At 37.8% G+C, this 11,416-nt stretch overlaps 1 protein-coding gene across 1 annotated transcript in view; it reads right to left on the reverse strand.

Moving 5' to 3' along the window:
* Cwc27 (CWC27 spliceosome associated cyclophilin) overlaps positions 1-11,320 on the reverse strand; it is a 204,292-nt gene extending 192,972 nt beyond the window's left edge. Inside the window, exons 1-3 of the mRNA XM_060385687.1 lie at positions 11,057-11,320; positions 3,627-3,723; positions 49-161 (exon numbers count right to left, since the gene is read on the reverse strand). Of these exons, the coding sequence (XP_060241670.1) occupies positions 49-161; positions 3,627-3,723; positions 11,057-11,098 (252 nt within the window). The 5' untranslated portion in view covers positions 11,099-11,320. The remainder of the gene's footprint in view (positions 1-48; positions 162-3,626; positions 3,724-11,056) is intronic.
* Positions 11,321-11,416: the final 96 nt, after the last annotated feature.

Below are 11,416 nucleotides of genomic sequence, written 5' to 3' on the forward strand. Positions count from 1 at the left end.
TTGAAAAAGCATTCCAAGCTGACCTAGAGTACAGTAACTTGATCTGACCTTGAATGGAGCTCCATAGATAGACTCTCCACCAGTCCCAGTGCCTGTGGGATCTCCACCTTGGACTATGAAACCAGGTACAACTCTGTGAAAAATGGTGTTGTCGTAGTAGGCTGAAAAACAATTAATATATCAATTTCTAAAACTCAGTATGACATTAGTTGTCAAAGTTAATATACAAACAGAGCCACAAGACTTAATTTCCAGAATGCTAGGTAGGCTTTTAAACCATAACCTTTCCTCCCTACTTCTTATAAAACATTCAACTTTCAAAACACTGTTTCTACAGAAACAATGGTGGTTTAGTTTGTTGGTCTTGTTTTTATAATCTTCAGATTTCTCTCACATTATGGAGTACTGTTTTGAAAATAAAAACAAGGTTATACACATCAATGGCTCTCAACTGGGGAAAAGAGAGGAGCATCAATTCTGTGTCCAAGAGAACATTTATCAACATCTTGGAATATTTTTGGTTATCAAAACTAGAGAATACTACTAGCATCTTGTAGAAGATGGCAAGAACACTGCTTTGCATCCTAAAGCCCAAAGAATTATTTCTGTAACAAAGAATAACCAATCCCAAGGCCAGCAGTGCTGATGCTAAGAAGCCTAGGTAGAGGTGAAAAGCTCATTTCTTGCCTCTTCCTCTTCTCCTGATAGAAAATTAACTTACTAATGCACAAAAATTACAAACCCATAGATACTAAAGTTGTTAACTGATTATAGTTTTAGCACTGTCTGTGCAGTCTCCTTTTAAACAAACAGTTCAATAAATAAAATAAATAACATGTACTTTAGTCCAATTAAATCATTCACTTTGCTAAGTGATTTTCAGGAGGTATTTATATATAAAAATACAATCTCTAGTCACAAATAGGAAGCAGAAATGATATATAGTTTCCCATAGAATTTATTCTCTGAAATGAGAATCATTAAGAAAAATATTAACTTAGGTAAGAAAGAAGCACAGCATCCCATTGAGTTATAGGATATCTCCTAAGAAAACTGAAAATTAGTTTCCTTTTGCTTTGTTTCTTTTCCTTCTTTTGTAATAGTTTTATACACTTTCAAAATTTGTATTTATTTGAAATGTTTATACCTATCTATATAGCAAAGACCTTAAAGTCCAAGATTAAATCTGTAATTATAGATATTTGGGTTTTGCAAAAGATATGACTATTTTTCAACAAGAAAGACTGTTCCACTGAGGGCCACATCTGAGACTGGGCTAACTCATCTTTCAATCATTTGCTTTTAATTCAGCAAACTACACATTGTTGCTGCTGTTGTTATACTGAAAGGTGTATTACAAGCCTCAGAAACATGGTAACTTCTTTTAATCACTCAAAGGGTTAAATGGAGTTCTCTACATTACTTTACTCATGTAAGGAATATTTATTTTTTATAAGTGTATGGGTGTTTTGCTTGCATGTATGTCTGCGTACCACATTCATGCCTGGTAACCATTAAAGCCAGAAGAGGGCACTGGATCTTCTGGAAGTGGAGTTATAGATGGTTGTGAGCTGCCTTGCAGGTGCTTGGAACTGAACCCAGGGCCTTTGGAAGAGCAGCCAGTGCTCTTAAGTGTTGAAGCATCTCTCGAGCCAGGAGTACCTTTTTTTAAAATCAATCTTCTCAGGTTTGTAGTTAGCCTTCCCAACAATAATTTCATTAAATTCTTACTTGTTTTGTTAAGAAAATTACACTGATTATTTCTATAAAATTTTTTTCTTCCATTTCCTGGTTTTCTTATAAATGGGAGAATAATTCCTTTTTGAAGCAAGTGAGCTCTGTCAGTATCAACTGAACCTCATGTGTATTTCATTTCTATATTCTATCCAGATTCTTTGTTCCTTCATTCACCTGGTCCATGGATTGCAATTTACCATTCATTCTTTCTAGTGTTTTTGTAATTTCACTCTCCTGTAAAATTTGAGCTTTTGACTTCTTTAAACTTATTACCAGAAGTCAAACTTTCCTTTGTCTCTTGAGTTTCTTAGCTTTGTTGACAGTTATTTGAGGCCTCTCGAAATACACTACCTGTCTGATTTTATTTCCTTCCTGCCTGCCATAGCAATTATTAATAATGATCTTTGCAGACATATTTTCTTTGTCTCATCTGAGGAATTGGATTCTTCTATTATTATTTCTTTAATCTTTCCCCTATAGCAATATATTTATCTAATTTTAATTTGAAGAGCTTTGCCCATACCATACAACAGGATACTATGGATTCTAGCCCCAAATGCTATTTTTCTGACACTATGAATAACAATATCTGTAAAATCAGGTGTAGCTCTCGAAGACCCTGATTTGCACCCACCACTGGAGGCATTTGAAGTCATATGAAGTACATTCTAGGAGCCAAGAAGAAACTGCAAGTATATGAAATGTAAAGGTGTATAAACAAATATCCATGAACAAAAAATACCCAAGTCAACATAAAATTTCATCATGTTATGACTCAAATTGGTAACAAATTAGTGAATGCTAAGTAGTAAGCTTTATGAAAAAACACTTTGAACAAAATGATACAAATTGGCTATACTTAAACAAAAGCAGGGTGAGAAAAATTACAAAAAAGGAAGAGCTAGTAAGAGGATGTGTGGGAACGGGAATGTTCAGAAAATAAGAAAGAATGGCTGACTGAAAGCATGTGATTAGGGGAATGGAAAATAACGGGAAGCTAGGAAGCCAAGTACCTAAAGATTCAAACATGGTGTGCACAGGCAGAAGGCAAAGAAATGAAAGGGAAGACCAGCTAGAACACACTTACAGTCCTGGAGATCAAAGCCCAGGCCGTCTGGGGAAGAAGATGAAACTTGGTTTTCGTGGTGGCTAACAAACATTTCCAATAGAGATGAACATTTCACCATTAGATCAATTTGGCACAAAAAGGGAAGAAATAGAGTTCTGAAAATAATAGTCGTTTGGCTGAAGACGACACAAGAATGAAAAAGATAACACAGAATGAGAGGCAAGCTTAGGGAAGGTCTGTATGTAAAACATGAAAAATCGCTGGGCATGGTGGTACACGCCTTTAATCCCAACATCTATCTGGGAGGCAGAGGCAAATGGATCTCTGTGAGTTTGAGGCTAGCCTGGTTAACAAAGTGAGTTCTAAGACAGCCAAGGCTACACACAGAGAAACCCTGTCTTGAAAAAAAGAAAAACAAAATTAAAGATGGAGTGAATGTATCAACATCAGGTATGACTTGTCTCTGCTAAAAGTGTAACAGTTTACAGCTTACCTGGAGGAAAGTTGTTATCCCTGCAGTCTATCTATTTCCTCATATACTGCTCAACACCATAATACCAAATGTTAGCTCTGGATAACACAAGACCTCAATGTGAGAACATATTGTAGTTTATTCTTTTCATTCTTCAAATGAATGAAAAGTTCATCCTTTCAGAGTTTTACTTAGAGTCTCACTGTGTTTCCCAGACTGGTCTGAAACTCGAAATGTTTCTCCATCAACCCCCCAAGTGCTGGGAGTACAGGCCAGGCCAGTGTGCCCAACACACAGTGTAAAGGCAGGTGAGCTTCTCCTCAGAATGATAGTGAAGGGGATACTGACCCTCCAAACAGAGCTGAATGAAATTCCTGCATGCTTTAGGAGCTTCTTTTGACCACAACTCGATGTCAATATCTCCAGCTGTAGTTTTCAATAAAACCTATGGAAAGAACATGAGAAATATGATATCATATTCAATATTTATTTTGCTTGATCAGCTATTCAACTTGCAACACTAATACAGTTTTTACTTCTAGAAGAAATATTACAAACTCAACTTGGGTTTTGTTGTTTTATTGAACAAATGTCAAATATTCATTACAGCCCAAACATCATTAGATGATTCAACACACTATTTTCAGAAAAAGCTAAGGACTTTAAATAAATAAATAAATAAATAAGCACCTACCTTTTCTACCTTTTTATTCACAGAAAACAAACTCTATTCATTTAAAAACCAAGAGTGCAAACTTAACTACATTATTTCCAATAAAATTGGTTAGCGAATTATGTTTTTAATGTACATTGGTATTTTTGCTTGCATGTGTATCTGTGTGATGGTGTTGGCTCTCTTGGAACAGGAGTTACAGACTGAGCTGCCACGTGGGTGCTGGGAATTGAACCTGAGTCCTCTGGAAGAGCAGACAGTGCTCTTAACCACTGAGCCATCTCTCCAGCCCCCGGTTAGCGAATTATGACACTAAGAAGTTAGTGAGCCCGCTGAGTTACATTATTAGAAAACTGTACAAAGACTCAGTTGAAACTCTCTTTGGGCTCTATTTCACACTGAAACCATGCCAGCCTAATTCTGAATACTCTGCATATGTGCACATGCACATATGCACGCGTGCACACAGGGACCAGGGGTCAGCACTGGGTGTCTTTCTCTAGAGCTCTGCATCTTACTTTGATACTCAGCAATTCAACTAGACTGGCTGATGAGCAAGCTTAGTAGTTCCCCGGCCTCTGCCACTCCCGGGCCCCCTGTCTGGGGTTTCAGATTCATGCAACCATGCCCAACTTTTTATGAGGTTTCTGGGAATCCAGATTCAGCTCTTCTTACATCAAGCACTTGATCATAAACTGAGCTCTTTTCCCAGCCCTTTGATGTTTTGTTTTTGTTTATGTTTTTGCAAGCCGGAGCCTTATAGCCTTATAGTCCAGTCTGGCCTCAAACTCACCTTGACTCCTGTTCTTCCTGCCTCTAGCTCCCAAAGTACATGGATGATAGATAGGCATGTGTCACCTTGTTCATTCAGTGCTGGAGATGGAACCCAGTGCTTTGTGCATGCTAGGCCAAGTACTATACCAACTTAGCTGGAGTCCTCACCCACAGGAATATTCTTCATCCAATTCTGGTTATGACTTGCTGAAAGTGTTATGTCTTAAAGTTATCATATCTATAATAGGTAGATTGTTTAATAATCTCCTTTTACTGGTCATGGCAGTAGTTAGTCCTTTGTGGAACCACCTGCTTTTTAACAACCAGAACCTCTGCTAAGGCTGGAAGGTGAAATAGCTTATTCAGCAACTGACTTAATAACTACAAATAACCAAAAAGAATATTAGTCCCTAAGTTTGAACATCATGGCATAGCTGAAGTCTCCAGTATAAAATTTTCTTTTCTACCCCTACTGTAGAAAAGTTTACTAGTATCTATAATCTGTGGCTACCTCACAAAATGTTCTTGCAAATAAATACTGAAGAATAACTAAAACCAAACATATCCTCATGGATAGTCCATATATAAGCCACACTCTTTTTTTTTTTTTTCCTAGAACTCCTTTACTGTGTCAAAAATAACATTTTGGAAAAGGGATAAGTTTAGGAAAGCATGATTTAAGAAAGTGCTGCCTTTTGGGGGCTGGAGAGATGGCTCAGCAGTTAAGAGCACTGTCTGTTCTTCCAGAGGTCCAGAATTCAATTCCCAGCAACCACATGGTGGCTCCCAACTATCTATACTGGAATCTGATGCCCTTTTCTGGTATACAGGTGTACATGCAGATAGAGCTCTCATATATGTAAAATCAAGAAATATGTCGAAAGAAGGGAGGAAGGGACGGAGGGAGGGAGGAGGGAAGGAAGGGAGGGAGGGAGGGAGGAGGGAAGGAAGGGAGGGGAGGGAAGAGAGGTAGGGGAGAGAAGGGAGGGAGGGAAGGGAGGAGAGGGAAGGGAAGTAGGGGAGGAAAGGAAGGGAGGGGAGGGAAGGGAGGGAGGGAGAGAAGGGAGGGTGGGCCTCCCTTTTAACGATGCCCTTAAAGATGTAAATTGAATGAGAATGCTTTTCTTTCTCTTTTTGTTTTTGTTTTTGTTTTGTTTTGTTTTGTTCGAGACACAGTTTCTCTGTGTAGCCCTGGCTGTCCTGGAAAGCACTCTGTAGAGCAAACTGGCCTTCAACTCAGAGATCCACCTGCCTCTGCCTCCTGAGTGGTAGGTTTAAAGGTGTGTGTCACCATCACCCAGTGAAAATGCTTTTCAATAGCAAAGTGAGGAGACTACCTCACTTTCCTCCCCCACCACCTAGTACATTTTTTGCTACAACTTTGTTTCAGAAGCCTAAGAAAGGCTATCATAAATTATGTAACACTGGCAAAGGTGTTAGATATTTAGGGGCCTTTTCTGGCAACACACAGCTTTTTTACAACTACTCTTCAGAAACTATAAAAATGAGAAAAGTGAAAATATCCATATTGTGGTACATTTTTAATGGTTTCCTTGACTCATAAAAATACATAAAAAAGCCAAGCATGGTGGCATATGCTGTTAAGGCTAGCACTGAGAAGACAAAAGCAGGCAAATCTCTATGAGTTCTAGGCCCACCTGGTCTATGTAGCAAGTCGCAGTTCAACCAAGACTACATAGTGAGACCTTAGCTCAAAAAATGTTGTTCCTTTATTATCTTTTTATTTACTTATTTTTGTGTGTGAGAACCGACAGACATAAACTAAAGCTGGATAATTCCATCTACCTCAGAATGAACCTGAAATTACACAGAGCACTATTTTCTGACTTTCTCTAAGTTCTGATGTCCATCATGTCTGAAATACTTCACTGCCCCTTGTGTGCTTTGAATGAAGCACTGTCACTTAAGAGAACCTCGCTTTTTCTTCTCAGCAACCATTTTAAGAATTGTGTGCTTTTACAAAGACCATACTTAAAGATAGTTCACATTTTAATTTTGTAAAAGCATAGCAAAAAAAATTAGTATTATTTAGTGAGATATAACCTACATACCAGTAATTTTGCCCTCTTAAAGAGTTCACTATATTTTGCATTCAGAGTTTGTCAGCCACTGCTGACAAACTATTTTCAAAACATTTCATTACCCTAGAATAAAACCTGGACCCATTTTCAGTCCTTCGCTCTTCTCCCTACCCTCACCCTTTGACAACTACTAATTTTTTTTCTGTCTATATGAACACTGCCATCTAAACAGTTCATATGAACAGAATCATACAAAATTGCCCTTTTGTGTCAGAACTTTTTCACCAAATATGTTTCTTTGAAATTAAAAAGGTCTGTATTCCTGTTCTATATAATTAGTTTAGAATGTTTTTAAACACTTAGAACATAAACAATAGCTTTATAATATTAGTAGAAATTATTTCAAGACAGAACAAACATTTAATACAAAGGTCATTTATAATAATAATAAATGGAAACATGTATTCCCAACAATCTTCATAACTTCTAATTGTCTGACAGATTTCCCATGCTTCCTATGCTTCAATGCTACCATTTCATTATATTTTTCTTTTATTTTTACAATGTATTTGTTTTGTTGAAGACAGGGTCTTACTGGGACTTTCTTTGTATACCAGACTAGCCTTGAACGCACAGAGATCCATCTACCTCTGCCTACTGTACTGGTATAAAAGGTATACACCACCATACCTAGCTGGTTTTTACGATTGTTTGTTTTTAAAATAGGTAGCTCTGGCTGCCCAGGAACCTGCTTTGTAGAGTAGGGTGGCCCTGTACTCAGAGATTGACCTGCCTTTGCCTCCCAAGGGCTAGAATGAAAACAGGCACCACTGAGACCCTTCTAACAAATATCATTGTTTACTCTCCTTCCAACTCTACCCTGAAGTATGGAAATTTGGAAATCCAAGTACTTGCTAATTCAACTGCAATCTCAAGTTTACATTTGTTTCACCTTGTGCTTTAGTAATGACAACAAGGGGAAATGTATTTTACTGATGATCCTTTGGTATCAAAATGAAACTTTAAACTAAGAACTTTACTCTTTTATAGTATACTATAAAACTATACCAGTTTCTTGTATGACTAAGTTTATTCAAATACCTAAAGCTTTAAAAAGTTAACAAAGAGGCTAGATATCCATCTTTAACAGTTACTGTTAACCAGAGTAGAGCATAGAAATGTATAAACTATATTTATTAAACATATCTTGTTTTTACAAAAAAAAAAAAGGTAGCACTACTCCTGGCTATGTTTCTACATTATTAATGTTATCCTTAAGATGAAGTTTACAAAGGCTGGCTTTGTTAATCTAGGTACCATATGCCCCCATATGTGCTATACGCTCATTAAAACTTAGATCATAATATTAGAAAATGACTGACAAGTACCCGTACTTTGTGAGTATATGCTTCCTAGTCATCTTTTTTTTTTTAATGTGAGTTCTCGGAATATGTATAATATATATGAATATATTTATAATTGTATTAAACAAATAAAACTAGAAATAATACAAATAGATACAGATTTTCTCCCAGTACCCCAGAAATAATGGTCTAAGCCCTAAAGTATGCCCTCACTAGTTTAGTAACCACCTCTGAAAATAAAGTAACACACAATACCTTTCCCTCCACATGCTTTTTTGTCAAGCTGCTCAATGTAAAAGTTGAGTCTTCCACTACTAGCCTGCACTACCTGGACATGATATCCAACAATTCTGACCCAATCTCCTTATAGAAAAACAGAGATACTAGCCACAAATATTTGCTGTGAGGACAAAATGAGCTATTATATAATATATGGCTAAGAACAGCAGCACACAAGTAAGTAATCAAGAAACACTAGCCAATATTATTGGGGAGGGGTGTTTGTTTATTTGTTTTGTTTTTGTTTGTTTTTACTGCTGGGAACTTATATCTAGAAAAAATATGTGTGGTTGAAACACCTTGCACACCTCTGGACTTTCCACTAATAAGCCACTAAATTCATAATGGCTTTTTCCTCCTCTGGCAAGGATGGCATTCAGAGATTAGCTGATGCCATGCATCAACTTCTTCCTATGTGATACCACACTTACTGAATAAGAGAAGTTTGTCCCATTGACTGAATATTTCTACTCTCTTTCAAGATCCAACATGCCACTAAACAGTAGAATCTCTAAACAAGCCATGGACTATACTTTATGTTCAGAAGAAAAACAGTATTCATCATAATTTATTCCTATATTTTTATTCACACAATTATTTTATCATACACAGTTTACTTAAATGATTCAACAATAAAAGGGAAGATGATGGATTTTCTTCTAGTGCATCCTTAAAACCTAAAATAGAACCTTTCATGTGCTTCGCACAAGGGAAAAAAAAAATGCTGGGCTGAGGAAATGGGTCAGTGGTTGTACTGCTTGGCACACAAGCCTGAGGACCTGAGTTCAAAAGGCCAGAATACATGTGAAAGGCAGAAGCTGTAGCATGTCTTTAATCCCAGTGCTCCTCTGGTGAGCTGAGGAGAGCACACAAGAGGCTCTCCAGAAGTCCACAGGCCAGCTAGGCTAGCACATGCAGCATCAAACAACAAAAAGACACTGCCTCAAACTAAATGGAAGATGAGGATCCTCACCTAAAGTTATACTCTGAGCCTTCACACCAGCACCAGCATACAAAAAGACACACCTCACACATGCATATACATACACAATTTTTAAAATACTTGTTGAATGAATGAATTCCTGTTCAGAAGTGCTTTTACACTATGATCATATCAAAGCATTTTCTAGAGTAAACAAGTTCCAGGACAGCCAAGGACTCATATGAGACCCTGTTTTATTTCTTAAAAAGAAAAAAAAAAAAGTCATTAGAATAAAGCAACTAAATCTGCTCATGATTATCAACAGTTTAACTTCACCCTCACTTATGCTTAATACCTTTCAGAAGCTAAAGAAGACATAGTATTAATTCATCTGCTTAGCCATCCTTTGGTAAATGATGAACTCCATCTACCATATGTGAAGCACTGTTCTAGGTCAGTGGTTTTCAACCTTCCTAATTCTGTGACCCTTTAATACAGTTTTGGTAACCTCCCCGACTATAAAATTCTTTTCGTTGCTATTTCCTAACTATAATTTTGCTACTGTTGTGAATTATTATGTAAATATCTGATGTACAGGATGTCTGCTACATGACTTCTGTGAAAAGTTCATTCAACCCCTATAGGGGTCTTGACACACAGATTGAGACCACTATTCTAGATGTTCATCTCTGCCCCTATAGTGTTTGCATTCTATATAGGGAAAAAAAACAAAAATAAAAGGCTGTTAAATACTCAGAAATTGCTGAGAACCAGGGCATCCTTGAGATTTGCTATTTGATAGGCCTCTTTGTTAAGAGTGACATTTTAACAGGTAAGATAGCAAAATGGAGAAAGATACAGCAAATGTGAAGGTCCTAAACAGCAGAGTGGTCAGTCTATTTCATCTCTACAACCATGTATTAATTAAAATAAACACTGTCCTCTAGAAACATAGGTTGGTTACAAAACCTATCAAGGATTCCTTTCCCGTTTCAATGTGGTATTATTCCTCACACCCCGACTGCTTTTGACAATTGTCTCAAAAGATATTTCCCCCAAGATGTTTTTCCCATCATTTCCAGATTTTCACTCCATTGTATAGTCATGGCAATATAATCCCCTCTTCAAAACATCACCTGCCAAAAACAAGGTGTGACAATGCATGTTTGTAATCCAAAAGGCTGCGACAAGAAAGGGAGTTAAGAGCTAGCCTTGACTACGTAATGAGACCTTGTCTCCTTAAAGATTTTTCTTATCATCCTAAATCCTAAACTAAGCTACATGCTCTGGTAGGGTAACGGCTTGATATTACGTACCAACCAATGATATTGCGTATCACCAGCACCTGGTAAAGTGCACGACGCCTAATAGGCGTTCAATAAATGGTTGTAGAGAATGGCATGACCTCCAAGTTAAACAGCAACAATAAACAATCTTAGCATAAGTCTTTTTAAAACAACAGACACTAGAAGGCGCTCACACAAGTTAGATCAAGGAAGTCAAGGGGCCAGAAGACTAGCAAATAGAGAAGTTGCTCAACGACTTTTTCAAAAATATGCTGAGACATGCCAACACAAATAATATTGATGGAACACTGGCCATAAGTAGGGTGTGGACCACAGTTCTTTTGGTCTTTCCAACTCTAAGATCCCAGACACTTGGCCCTCCTCCCCGCCCCTAATCACAGAGCTCTCTACTGGGGTGTCCAGGCGTGAAGCTCTCACCTTCCCATTCGTGGGCGGCTCCTGGATGTAGATGTTACTCATCTTGGTCAGTGCTCAGGATTCCGCTCCTTAGCGTGACCACGAACGAATGGCGGGTCTCTGTGTCTGCTTATTAGTACACAGTTCTTTAACCTGGATACTTGGGGAAAACTTCACACGGTCAGAGTCTAGCAAAACAGCCGTACTAAACACTACGTAGTCCCCAAACAAGCCCCTCATGGACGCCGCCATGTTGCTCCAGGACCCGAGCACCGCTAACTCCGGAGTGGGGGGGAACTTCCCTTCAAAGAACTACAAAAGACTATAAGACTTCCGCAGCTTTAGATAATTTGTCATGTCACTTGTAATAACATTTAAAGG

This window comes from Meriones unguiculatus, chromosome 6 (genome assembly GCF_030254825.1).
Source record: "Meriones unguiculatus strain TT.TT164.6M chromosome 6, Bangor_MerUng_6.1, whole genome shotgun sequence".
Lineage (NCBI taxonomy): Eukaryota > Metazoa > Chordata > Mammalia > Rodentia > Muridae > Meriones > Meriones unguiculatus.